This window comes from Chelon labrosus (genome assembly GCF_963514085.1).
Source record: "Chelon labrosus genome assembly, chromosome: 13".
Lineage (NCBI taxonomy): Eukaryota > Metazoa > Chordata > Actinopteri > Mugiliformes > Mugilidae > Chelon > Chelon labrosus.
Window position 1 is genome coordinate 5717675 of NC_140346.1, and position 21643 is coordinate 5739317.

A 21643-nucleotide genomic window follows, 5' to 3' on the forward strand; every position below is an offset into this window, starting at 1 on the left:
TGTGTCTTGCCTGTAATCTGCCCAGTGTCTGATTGCATCCTGATGCTCCCGAATGGCTCTAATAGAGCGTATCCTCTGTTCGGTGTTGGCGCAACTAGGAAGGCCTTTATTACGCCTCTGGCTGCGGCATATCTCTTTTAATTGGATGATCTGCCTGGCGTCTCTGGCCCTGGAGCGGACGGATTAGAGAGGCCACTCGGTAGCCGCTGCTGTGTGGACTTATATAGAAGCGCGTCTCTTGATATGATCCACTTCCAAACACTCTGAGACCCTCCCTCTCTTGTAACAGCCCCCGCAACGCAAACCACAAGTGACAAGATGCCTGCAGCCGTGATTCCCGGAGCTTGGCACCGCCTCCAGTTGTTGGGTTCATTGGTGTCACGGTAACGAGGCCTAACTTTCCGACCTTAGTCTCTATCTCTTAATTGAGTCTTACTTGCCTTAAAACAGAAAAACTCGCGATTACTGTACCATATATTATGTTCTATGGAGTTGGGTGCAATTAACTTGTCAGAAAAAGTGAAACTATGTCCGCGGAAAATAGTTTTATTCTTTCTTAATGCACTTGGCTCCCTGCAGAAACGGTTCGAAAATGTTCTCGGCAGGCAGCTCTGCCGCAGTTGTTCTCATCTCCTCTTTGATCGAGTCCTCAAACCTCCCTAAAACGAAGCCGAGCCTTCCCCACGCAGAGCTCCCATATTTCCTCCTCCATAATCCCCCACACTTTGAACACGGCCGCTTCGGAGGCGCAAGTCGTCGGCGAGTGAAATTTATTTCCAGTGGTGATGATAAGTGTTTTCCCCTCAGGACACCGACTTTTCAAAGTTTATATTTTCTGGGTTTCATCCCAGAAACAATCTGTAGTTAATGTTACTGAAATCACAACGTAAATTCAATAAAATAAGGATATCTTATCAAGTCCTCTATTCTCACAAATATTGGTAATGGGTTTTTACAGAAAAAGATACACATTCAAATAAAGGTTTCATTTTTCTCCTAAATTACGAACATCTTTAAAATATAGATTTATAGAAAACTTAAACAATGAGAGACGCGCAGAGAGGTCTCCGTCACAAAAGCATGTGGAGAGATTCTGCTGTGAGCTGAACGCTATGTGAAGTATTTCCAGCCATTAATGTCAGACTCATCAGCTCGTGGCCGACACTGATCCCACATTTTTCTTAGAGCCTGTTTGATCTGACTGACGGATGATACTCTGAAAACAGATTTTTAGCGCTGAATCAAACTCGGTGTCGGGCCAAAACGAGAACCATCGCCCTGAGTTGCAGGTGATGGCATTGCGCGGTATTTTATCTGAGTAGATGTTGTTAGGAAGATATCTGTGCGTAATTGCTGATTAATAAATTATAAACTATGCGGCAGTTTGCTTAAGACTTAAAGAAAGTTATACTGAGTTGACCTTTAACTGCAGTTCTGGCTGCAGGCTTTTTATTTCCTTGTAGAAACAACTCTAATTCAGGTGTGTTTTCATTTCTTTTTAAAAAAAAATAGTTTAAACAAAAAATAAAATCCTTATTTAGGGACATTAAATTATTATTGTTCCACGTAATTGTAGAATAACAATCATTATGATAATATCAATCCATAAAAGCAAGTTCAAACATTTAAATATTAATACCATTTAAACAAATAAAAACAACCTTTTTTTTTTTTTTACAAGTTAAACCCGATACTATAAAAATGCCACAGGCGGTTTTTACGCTTGACTCAAGACGCAAACCCTCGGGACAATTTTTAAATTATTAGAGAAAGAAAGAAAGAAAGAAAAAAAGCCACCAACTAACTCTACTGGATTTATTCGCTTAACCACGGGGCTTTCATTTGAATCCAAAGTTAAAATATCGAATAAATTGGATTGAGTTAGAATACATTTAAAAGTTCAGAAAAATAAGTCAGACCAGAGTTTATCAATAGCTAAAGGGTTCAACTATTAATTCAAATAACTAAATCGTTTGACACAGAAGACCCACGACGCTGGTTGAAACTGAAATAATAATCATTTGAAGGCGGTGGATAATATTTCTAGATTTAAATGAGTGTTTAGTAGTAGAACGGTGCCGATTAAGTTAGCGTTGTAGTCTAAACTCATGATCAAATAAAGACGCTTAGAATGGAATCAACAAGTGTGCAGATTCAGAGAGGGGGGGAAAAGTTTTTTTTTTTTTAGTGGTGGGGGGCGTGTGTGTGTGTGTGTGTGTTTGGGACGTTGCCATGTGTATGCACCGTACAATGCACGAGTGTGTTTGTAAAAGAGAGAGAGAGGAAGAGAGCTGGAGAGAGAGAGAGATGTGTTCAGGGATGGTTTATATAGCAGTGGGTGTGAGCGCAGATCGTACTCAGCTCATTACCACTGTGGCGCTTGGCGCAGTTCAAGTTGAAGGCTCCCGAGCTTCACCACGACACTTCAGGGAAAAGCTAGACTGCCTTTTTTTTTTTTTTGAAGAAAAAAAAAAAGAAAAAAGATAAACAATGAGTAATTTAAACGCATGATCCGTAATAGCCGCAGTTCCAGACTGTTAAACCTGCATACGTTTAGACGTTATTGAATTGAACAGGCTCATTGCGCAGCGAAGGTAGCGCACGGCGCACAGGGACAGATCATGCACTGTCAAGCCGAGCTGAGGCTCTCCTCCCCCGGGCAGCTGAAGGCTGCCAGGCGACGCTACAAGACTTTCATGATTGACGAGATCCTCTCCAAGGAGACTTGTGATTATTTTGAGAAACTTTCTCTCTACTCGGTGTGCCCTTCGCTCATTGTTCGACCAAAGCCTCTTCATTCATGTTCGGGTAAGACGACTCTGTTTTTTATTTTACTTCTTCGGAACGAAAGAAAATAGAAGAAACAAAAACAAAACATTGAAAGTTAATTCTCTGTTGCAGGTCTTTTTTTTACGCACGGAACCTCAGTCTTTGAACTAATAGATGTTTCATCTAAATTTGAAAGCATGACACATTTCAATGTTGCGTGAACCAGGAAATGTTATTTAAAGTGCCAAAAGTTTACACAAGACGTCGGAACTGAAGTGTGCAGGCGCGCATAGTTGTAATGGCAAAATTAATGCGGTGACACAAAGTTGTGATTAGTTTTATAAATGATCCCTGCTGGTGCACACAATCGTGCAAACATTAATATCTGATTACATGCTTCATTTGCTTCATTTATTATCTCACATGTGCGGCTGCGCACACGCGTTTTAATGAGTATTTCAAAAGGAAACACAATTTAGTCTTCATAGCCGCACACCGGGACTTCACCTTCCTCACTCTGAACTTTACATTATAAATCATGACAGCTAAGTGTTTTGTGTTGAAAATCCATGACATGCGGTGGAGTCAGGTGAACCTCAGAAACGCTCAAGGGCTTTTGTTGAATGCAAGATGATAGATGACTGAACTGATAAGTTGGTGTAGTTCTACATAAGAGTCAAAGAAGAGGCAAGGACGGGTCAGAGAGATAAAGGAAAACCTACCTCCATGGAAGCTCCTGGTTACTAAGCTGCAACCTTCAGTCCATTTGAGCTAATTTCCTTTAAGTTAAGAGTTCTGCTAAGCCAAGGGGCCTTCCACAATGAATCTTGCTGCTGCTGGGTTGTGTTTCAGTCACAGAAATGTGTGTTTCCCAGAACACAGCAAGGCTCTCAGCAAGAAACGTGTATTTTAAAGTGTAGTACACCTGTATATAATGACATAAATAATAGCTAGCACACTCGTGTAGTATATTGACTGATAAAGGACAAAAACACAGATCAAAAAGCATCAGCTGTTTTATTGAAATCAGTATTATTTATGTTGATATTAATCAGTCTCTTCTCAAAACTTTTTATGATTTTACACTCTTCTCATTTCGCTTTCAGCAAGGCGGTTAAAATCTGAAAAACTTAGTCTGGCAGACGGACAGATAGACAGATCATGGATTTGCAGTCAGTTGTGGCGTCCTCCTCGATGTGTCTCGCGCTGGAAGTCAACAACATATAGTACGACAAATCTCGGACTGGCGCAGCATGTTATCGTACCAAAACAAAACCCCTCTCAGTTTTAAATCCGGATGAATCCCAACAACTCAAAGGCAACTGCACACTCTAGTAACCATTAGGATAATTGCTCTAAAGTCTGAAATAATAGCCACTGCAATTTGAAGATGACAGCGATGGGTGGATAAAAATAGGGGGGGAGTGATTCTCTCATCCCTCTGATATGGATTGGTGTGTGGTAGAGGGCACTATGACTAGGCTTTGGCACCCCTCTGTTCGGATGGATAGAGTAACCCGTCCGGCATATCAGAACACTGTGCCCACCACTTATTTGTAGCTGCGGGGGTGTGAGACACACTATATTCCCCTACATCAATGGCTTTTAGTGCTTGATATAGAAGCTGGCAAGCTAGCGCGCCCTGGGCCTGAGAGAGGCTGCTGGCCCCCGCGTGGCCCCCTAACAGTGAAAGCTGACTGCTTCATTCTGCAAAGGAAGGGGTGTTGTAACCTGCTGCTGCCAGCGGAGGCTGCTAAAAGACAGAGGAGCCAATAACGTGGCCTAAAAGAGAGGACCACAAATGAAATGGTGCTGTTTGTGAATTTACATTCCTCCGTCAGTCATGAGAGAAATGAAATGCAGACCTTGATTTTGCAGAAGTTTGTAATACTCTTGGAGTTAATTCCCTGTCAGTTACAGCGGGATCAGAGACAATGAGCCCTGACCTGGTGCTGAGCCGCGAGCAGCATAATGGCAGGCTACAGTATTCCATTTGGCATCCCGTCTCTCAGCAGGACCCAGGGAAGGGCTTTTAGTGGTGTTTTCTGGAGGAGGTGAGAGAGATTAAGATCAACTGCGGCGTAATCTCACCTGACAGCGTAATGAAAAATAAAAACAAAAAGAAAAGTAGGAGTGTGTGGAGCCCGAGGGCCGCTGCATACTGGTTTGGTACCAGTTCACGGCTTACAGAAAACAATCCTAGCGAGCAAAAGGGGTTTTCATCCATTCTTAAACCCTAATCCACCACAGACAATATAGTCTCCCATTAAGCATAAAGTCCACATGAGGCGGTTGATTACACCCATGTCAGCACACACAGGCAAATATGCACTCAGACACACACAAAAACAAACGCACACATCCTCCTTCTTCAGTTAATGATAATCTTTGACAGCCTGTCATCTCCCCGTCATTCCAGAACTGCCATCGCATTTTTCTGTCTCCAAAAAAAATGATACGCAATAAATCTAAAAGCAGTTTCCGCTATTGGCTGATTCCTGCCGCCACTTGTATGGATCGGGTTTCAGATGAATGTAATACTCTGTGCTAGACATGCGGTTTTAACTGGAGAAGTTCACCACGAGAAAACACTATGACACTCAACAAGATGCTCCTGGCAGCGATATTCACACGCTTAAAGCTCTCTGATCCGTCATGTCCTGAATTATTCAAATGAACGATAAATAAGTAGGTAGCCTGATAGGGCCAAACTTCTACTTGTCACCAGATCCTTTATATTCAAAACGTGGCAAAAGTTCACATACACTTGTCATAGCTCAGCAATGAATCACCCATTCCAGCTTTCCATTAAAAAAAAAAAAAAAAAAAAAAGCGTGAGAGAAGAAGATGTTGTGATAGGGAGCAGATGGCTGCGGCATACCTTGCTGTTGCACTCATGCATTTTATCAGTTGCAAGAATAACCCCGGTTAGCGAAAATGACGTCCTGCTAACTAGTATCAACAGAGAAACCAGTTGGTATTAAAAGGAATGCCTAACAATCTCCTCTTCTTGATCTATTCTTAGCAGGTATGTCTTCTGTAATGGTTACTAGAAGCGCTTGTGCCAGTCCCCGCATTCCAAACGTGATTATCGAGAGTATCAGTGTGCTTTTCTGCATGGGGCTGAGGTGCGCTCTTGCAGCTACTCAAACAGTTTATTTGTAGACTATTGACAGGACACTGGCGCTTGTCAGCGGCGTGTCATAGCGATGGCTTCGCTGTCAGTGGAAAGTCACCGCGAGGGCTGACATTCCCCCCCTCCCCTCCTCATTCGTCCTGCCTCTGAGGGGTCCGTCTGTGGACGACTCCGAGCTCTTTGTTGACAGGAGGTTTCCTGACAGTTGTGAAGACAAAACTGAGGTGTGCTCTTCCCTCACTAAGTTCTGTGACCCTTCACGTGGCCACCATTCCCGTGACTGAAAATTCTAGTCTTCCTTTGAAGGAACCTGAAATGAGATGAATCATGAATCTGCTATAAAGACTGAAAGCAATATACAGTACATGCAGAAGTATAACAAGAGTGTACAACCTGAGAAACAAGGCCTTCTTGTCTAGACTTGTTGCAATACCAGCAGTCTAACATTGGGGGATTAGCGATGACCTCAGTGCCTTACCATGATGTCATGCTGAGCCCAAGGCAGCGTCTGATGTGTGTGTTTGTGTGCCTGCAGAGCAGCTCCGGCTACCTGTACTTTTATTTTTATTTTTTCACCTGCAATATTTCTGCTCCTCATGCTTGACTCGCGCCTAATAGCAGGGTTTACTTTGAATTACTTTGAACTTTGAATTACTTTGAACTTAAGTGTGTAAGCCTCAGCTTCATGCCTCTACGATTAAAAAAGCGGTGCCAATTTATTTGTTTTGAGAGCCTTTTCTTCCCTCACCTTTGCGCTACATATTTTCCCGCTGTACTTAAGGAAAAGACAGAACTCCTGCTCGTGCTGAAAATGAGAGAAAACGTTTCAGGAGCAGCAGCAAAAACAAACCGACTCGATATCTTCTTTGCTCGTCTAGATTGTCTGTCGGTTAAGAAGGCATCTCTACCACAGGCGACCTCCTATTTTCTGTGCTCCACTGCGTTGTCTTTTATCTCCCTCTATATCTTCCTCCTCTACCCCTATAATCCCCCTCCCGCCCCCTGATACTGCTCCTTATCAGCCGGTGCATTACAGCCTGCGCCTGCTAGTAAATTTCAGTCCGGGGGGTTGGTTTTTATATTTGAAGCCGCGAGGATTTTTCCGGCAGATATTATGTTCTCTTTGGTTGACCCGCCGCATCCTCTCTGTCAACCTCCAGGTCTCCATCCCCTCCCGCCGAGGCTCCAGACAAGTGCTACTTTTTTATTGATTCTGGCGTCTGCTGCTTCTGTCTGCTCTGATAAAGAGCAAAAATGTGTGTGTGTGTGTGTGTGTGTGTGGCTGTACAGAGCGGCGTGCAAGAGAGGGAAAAGGGGTTTATTAGTTGAACGGTGTTTGATTTAGTTTTAAATTTTTTATTGCAGCCGATTCCGCGTCTGGATGGGTGTGTTTTGCGTGTGCGCGTACGTCGGCGCGCTGGGCTCGGTGGTGGTTTTTATGTGGGGAGGCCGGTTAGTGCTTAACAGCCTCTGAAAAATAATCATTCATTTGAAGGGTTCAGGGGATCAGTGTAAAACACCGCCTGCGTCATTGGGATCAGAGCCCTCTACAAGGAGGAGGTCAAAACCAAAACACTTTTCACGGCAAACACTAGTCAATTAAAAAGAGGGCCTGTCTAAGCCATTAAAGGTGGTCAATAATGGTACAACTGAGGTGACCGAGGAGTTCGTAAGAGTTCACTACACCCATAAGCGCTGATTTCAGAGGGTATCTAATTTCTGTGTGCCCTCTCTTCCAGGCTCCTCGTCACTACGTGCCTACCCTCTCCTCTCGGTGATCACGCGGCAGCCGCCCAACCTGCCCCCCCACCTGCAGCAGCCGCCCTCGCCGGGCACGGCCCACCCGCACCTGCTCTCCCCGCAGCACGCCCGGGGCTCCGAGCCTTCGCCCAGCCAGACGCCCCTCAGCATCAGCAGCGAGTCGGACACGGAGCGCAGCACGCCCCGCCTGAAGAAGCCACGGCGCAGTCGCACCATCTTCACCGAGCTGCAGCTCATGGGCCTGGAGAAGAAGTTCCAGAAGCAGAAGTACCTGTCCACGCCCGATAGGTCAGCACGGTTCAGACACTCACATTTGATCGGACCGATTCAGTTAGAGTGTGTTGCACGCGCAGGGAAATACAGTAACACAAACAGACCTGAGAGATGAAACTAAGTCATAGTCAGCAAAAAGATTTAAGTTGGGAATCAAACCACCTACATGTTAAAGGTAACTGACGCCCACTTATTAAAATAACCCGATGTACCAGCTACCAGAGTCATATAAGTGTCAATGATTTTGACAACCTGCATAGCTGGCATAGAGAACATTTTCAAAGTACAGAGCACGCGCGCACACACACACACACACACACACACAAGCACATTCTCAAAGCCACAGATGCAATTATCAAGCAGCGGTAAACCCAACATCATAATTTTTGATTTATCCTGTGGGGAGTGTCTCATGTAATGCGAATTTGTCGAAGCCAGAGCATTACCTCAGCATTCTAGTTGAGACAAGAGTAACGTTTTAACCCTGAGCTCTCCGACAAAAAAAAAAAAAAAAAAAAGAACCAACAAAGAAACACTGCCTCATTCAGGAAAACAGGGACAGAGGCCAACACAAGCAAACAGAAATGTATTACACTGATTTACTGCCAATCATTTCACACATGTGCAGGTGTATATAAAATACATGTAGCTTTCTACAATAAGATGAAGTAATCTATATGTTAATACCTGTCTCTCAAGTCCCATTCTGTGGGTCATTTTTGGGACCTGACACGAGGTTACACTATATTTTCCAGCTTTTTAAAAAAAATTTTATTTGGCCTGCAGGCTACTTTTCCATTATAACCCAGAATAGTACTGAACCATAAATGTTGTAAAAAGCTTTCCTTCACATGCGCAGGAGGAATTTCAAACTGCTTGTGAACCTTTGCATCCAGTACAGATTGCAGTATTGTGCACTCCACGTCCCATGATGTGCTTTCCATATGTAGAGAGTAAATCAGTGGCGGCACAAGTACGACGTGTTCATGCGATTGGACGCGCAAATATCTACTCCATCCAGATAGGGTGTCGCAAACATTGCATCCTACTTGCATGGCAGTTTTTAACCACATCCATGTTTTGAGCAAAGCAGGTTTATTTGTCACCCCATTTACATCCCTCCCATCCGTGGGGAAAACTCCCACGATGCATTATTAAATATATCACATCTTGGCTTGCCCGGAGCCGCTGGAAAGGCGCCATGCCTCATCTTAAACCAGAGGCCCCCGAGGCAGAGCGCAACTCAGTGATCAAAACCAACCACCCGTACGAATAGCAGCGCCAAAATACTGTGTCCTGTCAAAATATCCGACTCTGACACTGTGTTGAGAATTAATTAAACATCCAGCTGGTGGAAGAAAACATCAACAGAGAAAATCCCCTTCTAAAGCCCCACTTCAAAGGTGTGGCATGCTCCCCACTTTGGTTTGTTATGATCCAAAGATAGCTTTTCTTCTTTCCCTGTCTTGGCTTGGGAGCTCTGCGGTCTCAGACTGCGTGTGGCAGCAGGGGAAATAATAATAATAATAATGAAAAATATCCCTGAAAGAGAGTTTTAATTATTTATATTATAAAGCCATAATGATTATATGCAACTTCCTGTAATAATACTTAGTGTCTTAATAATCATCATCATCCTGCTCATCATCATCATTATGGAAAGGTATTCAGTAACACCCGAGATTCCTTTATGAAAAGTGTGCGATTGGAACAAAATGGCGGCCTTGCAGTTGCCTGGAGGGAGCAATTCATGTACAGTTTCTGCTGCTGTAAGCGTGTGGTTTCTCTCCGTTGAGAACTAATGACCATATATAATTGGGGGTGTTTTCCTCTTCTGCAATTACTTTTCCTTGCCTCCAGTTGTTGCCCTGCTATAGGCAGGTGCATGCATGATAGTGACAGACAGTTTGACTGCCTGTATGTCTGGAGTCTTTCGAAGCACACACACACACACACACACACACACACACAGCTCTTCACGTAAGGTTTAAGGTCATGTAGGCGCTGTCAGTCTCGGGGATTTCTTCTCGATCTGCTTTTTGGATTTTGTCCGCTCCCTTTTCCTCTATCCCGGCTTCCACTTTCACCATCAAATGAAAGCCGGTTCCTTTCCCCGGGGGGTCGGTGGACGCGGAAACCCCTTCATGTGGCCGTTAAAGGCCTTGAGAAGAGCAGCGAGGAGGAAATCTCTTGATGAAAAAAAACAAAAAAAAAAAATTTAAACAAGCGGATGCCTTGTTCACTTCGTCTGTCCCTTCCTGGGGTTTTGCGTTACACACCGACCAATAGCCCTATTAGTCATGCATCAACACATGTGGCGGATGCATTCAGAGGTTTCTGCCCTAATCATCAGGCTTCAAGTGCTTTGATTGGATTACTGACCGCAGTGCATTTCTTTCAGACATTGTTTCCTTAGCTGCAGGTGCACAGGCTACTTGCAAATCATCTTTGACGTGAGATTCAAACATGGAATTAAAGGATCTTATACTGCACCTTAACTTGCAAAGAAGGCATGAAATAGCATTGTATACTTGTTACAAAGTTGAAAACCGCAATTACAGTCCAGGTTAATATATTATATAAGTATTATATAAGTATGACGCTTATGTGCCATTTGTTTTATTTGTGGTTCTGCAGGTTAGACCTGGCCCAGTCACTCGGCCTCACACAGCTCCAGGTGAAGACGTGGTACCAGAACAGGCGTATGAAGTGGAAGAAAATGGTAGGTGTAAGTCTGGCATCTCCTGAAACATTGGGCACAGAACATTTAGAGTCTTCTCTCAAACCTCTCTTAATTGTTCGTACGAGGTTTGCTCGTACGAGTCGCATTCAGCAATCTCTCCGCACTGGACAACTTTTTTTTTTCAGTTTTTCTTTCTGGAAATAGCAAGAATATATTAACACTACATCTGCAAACATTGTAAGAGCTGTATTGTTAGTTGCTAAAAACAAATATTAGTCTGGGCAGTGGCTTGAAGCAGCATAAAATCCCTGAAGCAGCTGTCGCAGTGGGCAAATTTTTAACAGCTACTGTTTCCATCACAAAATATGCTTCTAAAAATACCAAACAATGGAAAACATCTCCCAGTAAAATATCAGAGAAATGAAGGGAATGTTATAATTTTTAGTTAAGCCTGGTTTCAAATCAGAAATAACCAAGCCCACCTAAGTTTCAAAATAAAGTTTTGCTCTTTCAGATTATTTCTTTCTCTTTTTTTTTTTTTTTTTTTTACAGACATACAGTATGTGCACCAGTTTCCAAATGATCACTTCCAAATAAGCTAACACACTAAGAGAATAGTAAAAATGATAATGGTTGAGAAGAGGGAGGGGGGAAATCTCCATAGCTATTATTTCTTTATCATTTTTGTCATCTTTTTGTACTTTAAGCTTTAGTATTGCTGCTTACCGATGGATACCACTATAAAGACTCTGTGTCCCGTATCTGATTGCTATAATGATGAGAGAAGTGAGTGGTAGAGAGAAGTATGGCAGGGAGAGAGGGTGTGAAGAGTGCGATGTGACTGATGATGACGGCAGCGAGAGCAAACACTCTTGAAGAAGGGTCAACAACTCGAGAACAAAAAAGCCCTGAAATCGTTAAAGATAAATGAGTGCACAAGGCGCAGCCAGCAGCAATACGTCTTCTCTTAATTACTATAATAGCAAGCACTGCCTTTGACTTTTGCTGCCATTTATTACCAGAGGAGTCCACTAACACCGCCTGTGTTTTATTCTAGGTGCTCAAAGGAGGTCACGAGGCCCCGACTAAGCCCAAGGGAAGACCCAAGAAGAACTCCATCCCCACCACCGAGGAAATAGAGGCGGAGGAGCGGAGAATGAGGATGGAGGAAGAGGAGAGGATGAGGAGGGGAGCCGCCGAGGAGGCGGCGCTGGCTAACGGGGCGGAAGCCCCTCAGCTGGAACCTCAAGATCTCAGTTCAGAAACCAGCAATCCAACCGGCGCGATGGAGGGCTCTGAGCGAGAGCTGCCACTCCTCGTGTCAAAAACTCACGCAGCCAGCTAAGCAAGAACAAACGAACCAAAGACTGACGCCAACCTGAAAACAAATAGTGCCTCAGGATCACTGTAAAAAGCCTGTGTGGTGTTTAAAGCCATTTGCTTTTTGGATACACATTGGTGGCATCCAGTCTTTAGCCAGTAGAGCCTTGTATCATTTTTTTTTTGTGTACCAGAGAGTGTGCCATACAGAGAGCTAACCTTCATGATTGCACTGGTAGACATTTGGCCTTTGGTCTATAGTACAAAGAGTGTAAATCTGACAAATCCAAACAGGTCAGTCAAGCCTTAATCACAACAGAGTGACATGTATCAGCATCGCGCTATTGTGCTTCTCAACCACGAGAGATCCCACACACACACCTACACACACCTACACACACCTACACACACCTCTCAGTTCTCAAAGCTGCCTAAATATCAAACATTGCCTTACTGTGTATGTACCTCTGTACTATGAAACACGTCACTGCCAAAAACTGCTACACGGAACGGCCACAGTGCCTTGTTGGTCTCAGAGGAAAGCTTTTAAAGTGTCAATGAAATAACCATCAGATGCAGTATATTTTTTACGGTCTTTTCTGACTATCAGTGCCGAGAGATCTCTGCTAAGTTGAGAGAAGGAAACTTCTGTGTTTAGATTGGAGTCGTACAGCTTTCAGGCACAAATGTGTTCAATATTTGCTTAATGAAGCTTGCGTTTTTGTTTTGTTATTTTTGTCAAAGCTGAAATCAATATTTCTGCCAAGCCATACACTGTACCATACTGTAGAAATATGTATAAAGGATAAAATATATGGTCTTTTGGATACATACATATATGTGTGTATATATACATACACACACATATACATATATATATATGTGTGTGTGTGTAAGACAGTATTTTTAACTGCTGTTTTAAATTGGATTGGATTAAAATAGTTTATATGTGTAATGTTCCAGCCGTCCCTGATCTTCTTTTTTTTTTCTTCTTCTTCTACTTTCGTGGGAGTCAGGGTGTCTTTCAGCCACGAGGGCACTAAGACTCTTAAGCTGTCGAGATTCACCGAGGGAATAAATCAAGGCCTGTGCCAGAGATGCACAGCAAATGCTGAACATTTAAAATCTCAGAGACGTTTCCAGCCTGCAGGCTTCGCATGATTTCCCCCGATCGGTATGTTAGACCTGCATTAACATAGCGCCGTCTCCAACCGCCTGCCGCCGACTTCTCCGTGTTCCTCTTCGAGTTCTCTCTCCCCTCGCAGGGATTTGTAATTTTTAAAGAGTTTTCACTTTTTTCGAATTATACAGATTTATTTTTATTTGTCATTGTTTCATATGAAAAGTGCAGTATTTTTCTGATGTAAATAATGCTTGTTTGGTACGCTTGTTTGCTGTCTTTTTTTTTAGGTTTGTGTAAAATTATTTTTACTATATACAAGTGTGTGTTTATGTATTTAAATACACTTAATAAAATAGCTATCCTTAAAGTTTGCCTTGGTGTTATTGTGGTGCAACCTCTTTGACGTTGGGTCACTACAGTGCTGCTTTTACCTTTTGCTACTGACCACTGTGTTCAAGGATATTCCACTATATTTAACCTTTGCCTGGTGGTTTTGGTGTGTCTCTAATTTAAACAGTTAAACAACAATTTAAAGTCACCTATAGGACCCCGTTCATGTGACCGTCCCGAACGCACTGTCACGTCATGCTCAGGGTGCGTAAATCAAGCAGTTACAGTAGCTCTGGCAGGTTGAAGTTCAGGCGGATCCATTACTGGTGGAGCGTTGGAGGATGTATTAACCGTAGTCAAAGTTCACCATAAATCACGCTCAAGAGAACAAAGCGTTTAAAGCACTCTTGTGTTGTGACATTTATCATCTTTATCTGTACGGCGAACAAGATGGCCCGTAGCACACCCAGAGGGCTCCTCCGTGTCCCCGGGCAAGTGAGGAGCAGTCTAAAGTGTATTTTTAGTGCCTGATACCGGACATGGATGATTTCTAAAGCAAACAGCGCAAGTTAGCGTTGAGTAATGTGTGCCCTGGTTTGACGCCTTGTGTAAACACTCTAAGTATGTTTCTTATGTATGGACCAGCTGAAGGCCCCACACTTCTTGGGAATGTTATTTAACCGTTTTACTTTTTTAGTTATATATAACAGAAAATTTGTTAAAACTAGCTCTGTGAATTACTATTCAGTTATTATTTTTCTCTGCTAGTAATCAAGTACCGAAAACAGATCTATTTCCTTTTTATTCAGTTACTGAGAATCCATTGTTGTGTAAATGATTTTTCAATCTTAAAGTAAGTTTGGATCAAGGATTCCCTTTTGAATCTAATGGTTGAGCTGCATAATCATCATTTCAGCATAATAAGTGAAGGGCACTGTGTGTTTTCTCACAGGTCCAAGTTTTTAATTTGGCACAACTAAAATCCCGTAAGTCCACATGTTGAAACTAGTTTGGTATTTTAATGAATCTTGCTACAAACATTAATGCATTTTTTTTCATTTTTTTTAACTGAAATAAATGCATGGGCCCAAGCCTTGTGCACCGTCCTGTCCGGAGCCTCTGCCTTGAGACACTGATACCAGAATGGCTGAGATTCATCTGGTGAGCCTCGGATTCTCCTTGGCCTTTTGCGCTGCCAGCGCGAGAGTCAGTGTTAGCCGCCTGCCCTGCCCTTTGAGTGCTTTTACACCGAGGAACTTCTTGTATATTCTGGTCAGCCCAAACTCGTGGGAGTTTGTGGAATAGTCTTGAATTGTATTTTTATTTTATTTTTTTTTCACAGAACATGAACGAGAATAATTTCACCCGGCAGTAACTTTTGTACACTTAATATTTGGAAAGGTGTTAACCTAAGCCACGACCTTTTCCTATGCGGTCAGCGAGCCAGTCAGTCAGTGTTGCCAGACGGGAAGTGAAGAAATATCGTACTGTCGCTTTAAAATTATCGTATTTTGACCCAACAAAAATCACACACTAGGACAGTGCATTTAAAGTCAAAGCTATGCTATGTGCATGGAACTACAGTAACTTAATAAATAAACATGGAGGCTTGGCCATTTGAACAAAGCAACTGCTTTATTCACCGTCAGTCAAATGGAAACTATCATATATTTGCCATTTTGTCGTATCATATCTATCGTATAAATATGATAATTATCTGGCAACACTGATGTCAGCTAATGAAACTCCATGAGGCTGGAAAGTACAAATATACGTACTGAAGGCTTGAAAGACACTGTCAGTTGAAACACTATTTTCAGTCATCAAGTCGTCACTGAGTTCTTTGGTACTGGTTAAAACTTGCAGTAGACTAAAACCTATTCAGGTAAAATAAAGCCTCAATTAATGTGACTTGCAAAACTGAGTATAGAACGATTGCATTCTTTAAAAGTCTAAAATAGAATAGAGACTCATTCAGAACATGGCATTCTTAGTAAAAAAGTGAAAATATAAAGAAAGCAACAGTTTATAAAAAGTAAAAAATGCATCGTTAACATCTTTCCATGCATTTGTTTATTTTTATTTATTTGTTCTGGGGTTTTTTTAGGCGTTTTTAATCATCTTTTGTTACGTGTCATTTCCAGTCAGAAGTAACTCACCGCGAAAGAATAGTAGGTATGGGTATGAATCATTTCAGGGCTTAACTGTACCGTATAAATGCATGAAATAAGCCATAACAAACTTGGTGAATGTGCTGCCGGGGAGAGGGACGTCTGAAATTCCTTGCTTAGCCTGTTTCCACCACAACCGTACCATGGTTAAGTGGACGAAAATTGATGGATGGATGGATGGAAACTCGGTGCTTAGATTCCTTAGAACAATGCGGCACTTAGTATTAACATATTAGTTCTAACCCTTTAATTGTCGCCATTGCTTAGACTTTACTTAAGTAAAGTCCGCCTGCCTGGTTCTGGCATGAACACTCTTGTATTATTATCAGGATTTATGCTGACAATTACTGGTGTACACAATAGTTATTTGTTCAGAATATATTAAAAAGTGATTAATCAAAATTGGCTGCACTGTTTGCTAAGCTTTCCAAGAATGACTCAGCTTCACCACCTGGTTAAATTAAGACTTAAATAACAACAGCATCTGGAGCAGGTACAGTGTATCTGCCTTAAGTGCAGGGAATGAATTCAAACATTTTAATATTAAATATTCTTGTGAACCAGAGGCCCTGGCTGGCAGGCAAGGAGGCGGGCCTACAAGGAAGCACACTCTGCAAGCCTCCACAGGCTGCAGAGCTCCCTGGGGCCAATTGTTGTGCGGCGAGGTAAGCAAGGCTTCCAGAAACAGGCCTGCGGTGAGACACTGGCGGGCTAATTGGAGAACCTGTTATTTTCTCACAGGTCCAAGTTCAGGTGTAGGTCACTGGAGTGGAGCGGTGTCAGCCCTATAGGCAGCCCCTTTCCCCCACCCACAGAGACATCCATCGCACACCTTCACCTGTCAGCTTTGCGTATGCTCAGGTAATTAGCAGGGGCTGGGGGGAGTGGGCGTTGCTCACAGGGCTTCAGCTACTTTGTGTCATGGCAGAGGAAGTTATCTCTAAATGTCGGGCGCAAGAGCAACAGCAGGGCTTACTTAAGTCAATAAAGGCGGATGCTTTCTATGACATGCACAATGCTCGCCATTGTCTTCCTCAACAGTTGAAAAGACGCACTCATCAGCGGCAGTGGTGGAGGGTCACTCCCTGCACCCGCCGAGGTGCAGGGAGTCACTGACTGTGATTCATATGTTGAGCAAGACTTGCATTTAGATATACGTAGAACATAACTAGAAATTGAACAGGCATTAACCTTTATTACGTGGTATGTAATTATGTTTTCCCATTACCGATGCTTCCATGTGGCTGAGGTTTATTCCTCAAAAGAAGGAAATCCTCACAAAGGCAGATAGACTTGTGCCGAGTGGTAACAAACTGCAGATGACAGCTAAATGGTTAATTATCTTATGGTTAAATCTCTTTAAACCTCCGTGTTTAGATTTAAAATTTGTAAAGACCAAGTGCTCCTCCATGTATCATCACTACTTTCTAGACAAAAGGTTGCCTCTAGTAATGGATGTTGCTGACATACTGCTCATCTTCGTTGGTAATAATGACATCACTAGGGAGACAATGAAAAGTAATTTTGTAGGTCTGAATAACACATCTATGAGTCCGAAGGCTAATAAGATGTCCCAACACTACACGGTGGTTTACAGTTTATACTAAACAGGATTTTACTACTCTGGAAATGTGTTTCCGTGTTATCCACATTAGTCATACAGCTACAAGGTTAAACAGCACAAGTACGGTCTTTAGGTTTTTACAGTAATTTACCAGGAATGTGTACATGCAGTCACTTGATTAACAACTGGGTGACGCTACGCTGTGCTGTGATTAAAGCTGAACCACTTTCAAACTTTTTGCCAAATGACCCTAAGTGTCTCTTCTTTCGCTTCTTTCGCTTTTTTAATTTTTAATTTTTGTCACATTATTTAATAATAATTTAAGATCTCTGTGTATTGGCTTGCTTCTGATTACATGTCTACCACATCCCATTCCATTGCTCTGCTTTTTTTCCTCATTCCTAATGAAATGACAAACCCACATTGCAAAGTGTGAAAGTGGTGTAGCCTGGCCTTTCTGTTACTTCAACCTGTATTTTCAACCTGTACTCGACGTTGCCTCCTTATGTACCACTGACACAAAGGCTCCTCAGTAACTCGAGGAAGTCTTGTTCCCCTGCAACAGTGAAGCGTCTTAACTCTCATGCGCACACGTGTGGGCGAGACGTGATCACCACAGACGGCACCTGAAAAAGTGGTGCCGTTCGGCTGCGTTTTTCCACAGTTGCCACCTGCTTTAAAAGTGTGTCCCTGAAGGCCAGCGGTGCATCTGATATCTACTTCACATCTCTCATAAACAAAGCTTCAACGCAGTCACTGTCAACGATAGGGAACAAGTTTGAAACGTACGGCTTCCTTGAATGATTTATGTCAGTGTGATGCACAGAGGGGGGCGGCTGTGGCTCAGTAGGTAGAGCGGGTTGTCCACGAACCAGAGGGTTAGCGGTTCGATCCCCGGAATGTGCCACATGCCGAATTGTCCTTGAGCAAGACACTGAACCCCCAGTTGCTCCCAGTGCGTGGCACTGGTGTGTGAATGTGTATGTGCTTGTGTGAACGAATGGGTAGATGTGTCTGTGACTGTAAAGCGCTTTGAGTACCAATAGGTAGAAAAGCGCTATATAAAAGCAAGGCCATTTACCATAACTTTATTTTCTTCGCTATTGCCAACGCTGTCTTACCTGAACTTACACAACTCCACTGTTTTTGCTTATTAGTGGCTCAACCATGTGTGGCACACAGGTGATCAGGTGGAGGCAACCAATGAGCAACAATCCCCCAGAGCAGGGGTTGGGGTGGAGGGGAGACATAAAAAGAGAAAAAAAAAGACAACAAACAAGATGTTGAAAATAAAGAAAAAGTCATTTATTCATTTTGGAACTGCATCTTAATACAGAAGAATGGAAGTGTTGTTACGTGATCTCAAAGTGGTCACAAATGCGTGTTCCATGATCCACAAGTGAAACATGATGGGATTCACAACTGCATACAACGGCTTGTGTGTTGATTTGGGTCACAAATGCGTATTTGAATTCACGCGCAGCCACCGGCCAATTTGAGCATGTGCAAAATAATTTCACAAATGCACGCAGAGCAGTCTGAATATATATTATTACATTATGCAGCTATTTCTTGTATTGCAAATTTACAAATCTCATCATTTTCTCTTTCAAAAGGCTTTCTGTGAATGTCGGCAGTTACGCACAGATCAGCTGGGTGCACACGCGGAGTTTCGAGACCGTTTTCACGCTGCTCAGAGCCACACAGATCCACAAATGCACGGTGCGTTTAAGTGTCGCAGGAAAACTGGGAAATCCGGACTTTGGGTGGACTGATACATAATCTTTCCTGCCGGGAAAATACATTTTTGTTAGCATCAAGTGGGTATTTGGGGAGAGGCTGCTTGATCACTTAAAAGGTTTTAGTTTAGTTCTACAACTGATCTAGTATTAAAAGTATAATTAACTTTATAAAAGCAAAGACTTATATCTGTTTTTTTAGATGGTGAGTGTTTATTTAATGCCCAAAGCAACCCACAAAAGCTTTCATGTGTTGCCAGGACGTTATGAATCAGATTTTCTTTGAATCGCTTCCGTCATTTACGCAATCATCCTTAACACAGATGCTTCAGGACTAAGTGCCCAAATCATTTCTCAGTACATCCCCTGGTGATGTACTGTGGGATCTTTCGGCCTAATGTATTTAGTGCGTTAATTACAGTCCTGCCCGCCTCCCTGTCTTCTTTCGATAGCTCATTCTCTGGTCAACGTCTGGGGGACGAGGCACTGCCTCCCACCTCCAGGCTCTCAAGCTCATAAATCAGACAGCGAGCATGTGTGTGTGTGTGTGTGTGTGTATGTGTGTGTCTGCATGCATGTTTTTGCTGCAAGGATACGGAGGGGCTTGTTATAGAAGTCATAATCACTGGCTGTAGGGTGTATATCCGCCTGCTGAGGAGATGGGTGGTAATAGACCTGTCAGTTTTACCCAGGAGCTACCGTGTGCTCCTACGTCCCCCCAAAAAAACCCACAGACCTCCGTGAAGATCCCTGTCAGTAACCCAAACACCGGTAAGAGCCTAGAAATGTGGGGTCTTAAAGGAAACACCAGCGTGTTTGTTGCATTTTTAGCTCCATGATGTATGCATGTAACCACCTGTCATTGTCCACATCAGGTCTGCACACTTTTTTTTTTTTTTTTTTTTATCAAGGGACTCCAAGCCTAAAGGTCAGCTTAGAAATGATTCAGAAGTTTCCAACCCTACCCACTATCCTAAGAAGTTGTTATACCGCATCTCTTGAATTATATCCAGTGTCAGTGTCGCATGCCTGCACAGGAAGTGTGTCCTTTACAAAAGTGCTGTAAATGTTGAGGTAGAAAGGCCTCTTACAAAATAAAAATTAAAAATAAATAAATATGTAAAGGTGTTTTAATAAGACTGCAGCAGCCATGCACACTCTTAGTTGCATACAATAAGGAATCATTATATTTGCATTGTGCATGTTATCTATGATTTAGTAGACAGCCACAACTTAGAATCTCTTAAACTGAAACTTAAAAAACAAAACAAAAAAAAAACTTGGCCACCTGATGTGATATTTTTAGTTGGTCTATAATAGTGTAGTCATGTTCCAAACTTTTGTCATAATCTAATTGTTCCTGCTCATAATTGTTCCTGCTCTCCAAGCAACAGTATCACATGGAGCAATGGCTATATATATATATATAAAAAACAAATGTTAAAATGTAGAAAGTAAGCTTTTGATAATCGCTCCACAGTTTGTAGTAGTCAATCGTTATTTGTTAACCTGTAAAAATAAATCTGCATTAGAAATTCCAGTTTTCACATGTGTACAAAAGAGTTGCATTTGTAAAAAATAAAAAAATAAAAAAATTGTGTAGTAAAGTGAGCGTTACAAACATTTTGTGCACAGAGTACAGAGAGTATTAAGCAAAACTTAATTGTTTCTCATGGACATTTTTTTCTATTTAATAAATTTTTTTTTTTTATGAATGCAGATCTTATCTACACGTCCACAAACTGTGATTTTTCATGCAGATTGATCTTACAACGGTTGTTTTCCAAGTTACAAACTTCAGAATTATTTGTGAACATCAATACAATCTCAGAACCTTACTGACCCTATTATGGTCAGATGGCCTATTATACAAAAAAAAAAGGTACTTGAAGGCTCGAGGACCAGTCTGTTTTTGAGTTTTAAAAGTTTTTCCCTGTTAACTGTGTTTCTATATATTTTATTTACAGCAAACCAGAAGCAAACGGCAACAACTGGATAGAAAGAAAAAGTGAGACGAGGGCCATGTGGGTGGTGGGCACTGTCAGATTTTCTCACTGTGATCATAACTCATTCTCGGGCACAGCTGAGGACATGGGAGTCATCCATACAAAATCCCACAAAGCCTGCTGTTCTGTTTTTTCTTTTTCTTTTTTTTTTTTTTTTTCCCCTGCTGTGACCTGGCCTGGCCTTTGAGCGATGTACTCTCATTTTCCATTTAGACAGGGAATTTTATGGTGCCGTTCCTTGCTTTTCTTTACAGTAACAAATCAAACCTTTCAGAGAGAAAGAGTGGCTCATAGAGGCGAATGTTTACAGCTGGCAGCGAATCCACCGAAGATAAGATATGCGTCTGTCTCTTTCCAAATGAAGCAGAAGGTTGCAAGTTGTAACAATCCTGTGTAATAACCAGAAAGCACACCAAAGCTTTTACTATATTTTAAATGCTTTTTTTTTTTTTTTTGCAAGTAACCTGACACCAGCGCAGATTCTTCATCACTTCACATTTCGTTCTCTTGCCTCTCGTTCTCACTGCTCTCCCTCCTCTTCCTAGATCTAGTCTTTCAACTCAGGGTTTTCCCTGATGATAAAATGCAACTATTAATGCTCTTAAATTAGTGTACATGAAAAACCGAGCTCTGTACGCTTGTAATCCTCATTTTACACCGAGAGCTGAGTCTATAAAGGAAGCCGCTCTTAAAGCCAAGGAAATGTCAGAAGGAGTCAGGGAAAAAGTGCAACGGTGCTGGCTGTGTAATGTGGGATCAACAGAGTGG

At 42.3% G+C, this 21643-nt stretch overlaps 1 protein-coding gene across 1 annotated transcript; it reads left to right on the forward strand.

Annotated features, from left to right (window-relative positions):
• Positions 1-1904: 1904 nt before the first annotated feature.
• barx2 (BARX homeobox 2) lies at positions 1905-12893 on the forward strand. The gene is made up of 4 exons (XM_084558478.1): positions 1905-2808; positions 7645-7954; positions 10577-10661; positions 11680-12893. Exons 1-4 carry the CDS (start codon positions 2622-2624, stop codon positions 11965-11967), a joined length of 870 nt encoding a protein of 289 aa, XP_084414604.1. The 5' UTR covers positions 1905-2621; the 3' UTR covers positions 11968-12893.
• Positions 12894-21643: the final 8750 nt, after the last annotated feature.

Excerpts from the sequence above, each read along its gene's own strand:
- barx2 (XM_084558478.1), top strand. The coding sequence starts at position 2,622 with ATGCACTGTCAAGCCGAGCTGAGGCTCTCCTCCCCCGGGCAGCTGAAG. Across the intron at positions 2,809-7,644 it reads GCCTCTTCATTCATGTTCGG|GCTCCTCGTCACTACGTGCC; the intron begins GTAAGACGACTC and ends CCTCTCTTCCAG. Across the intron at positions 7,955-10,576 it reads TACCTGTCCACGCCCGATAG|GTTAGACCTGGCCCAGTCAC; the intron begins GTCAGCACGGTT and ends GTGGTTCTGCAG.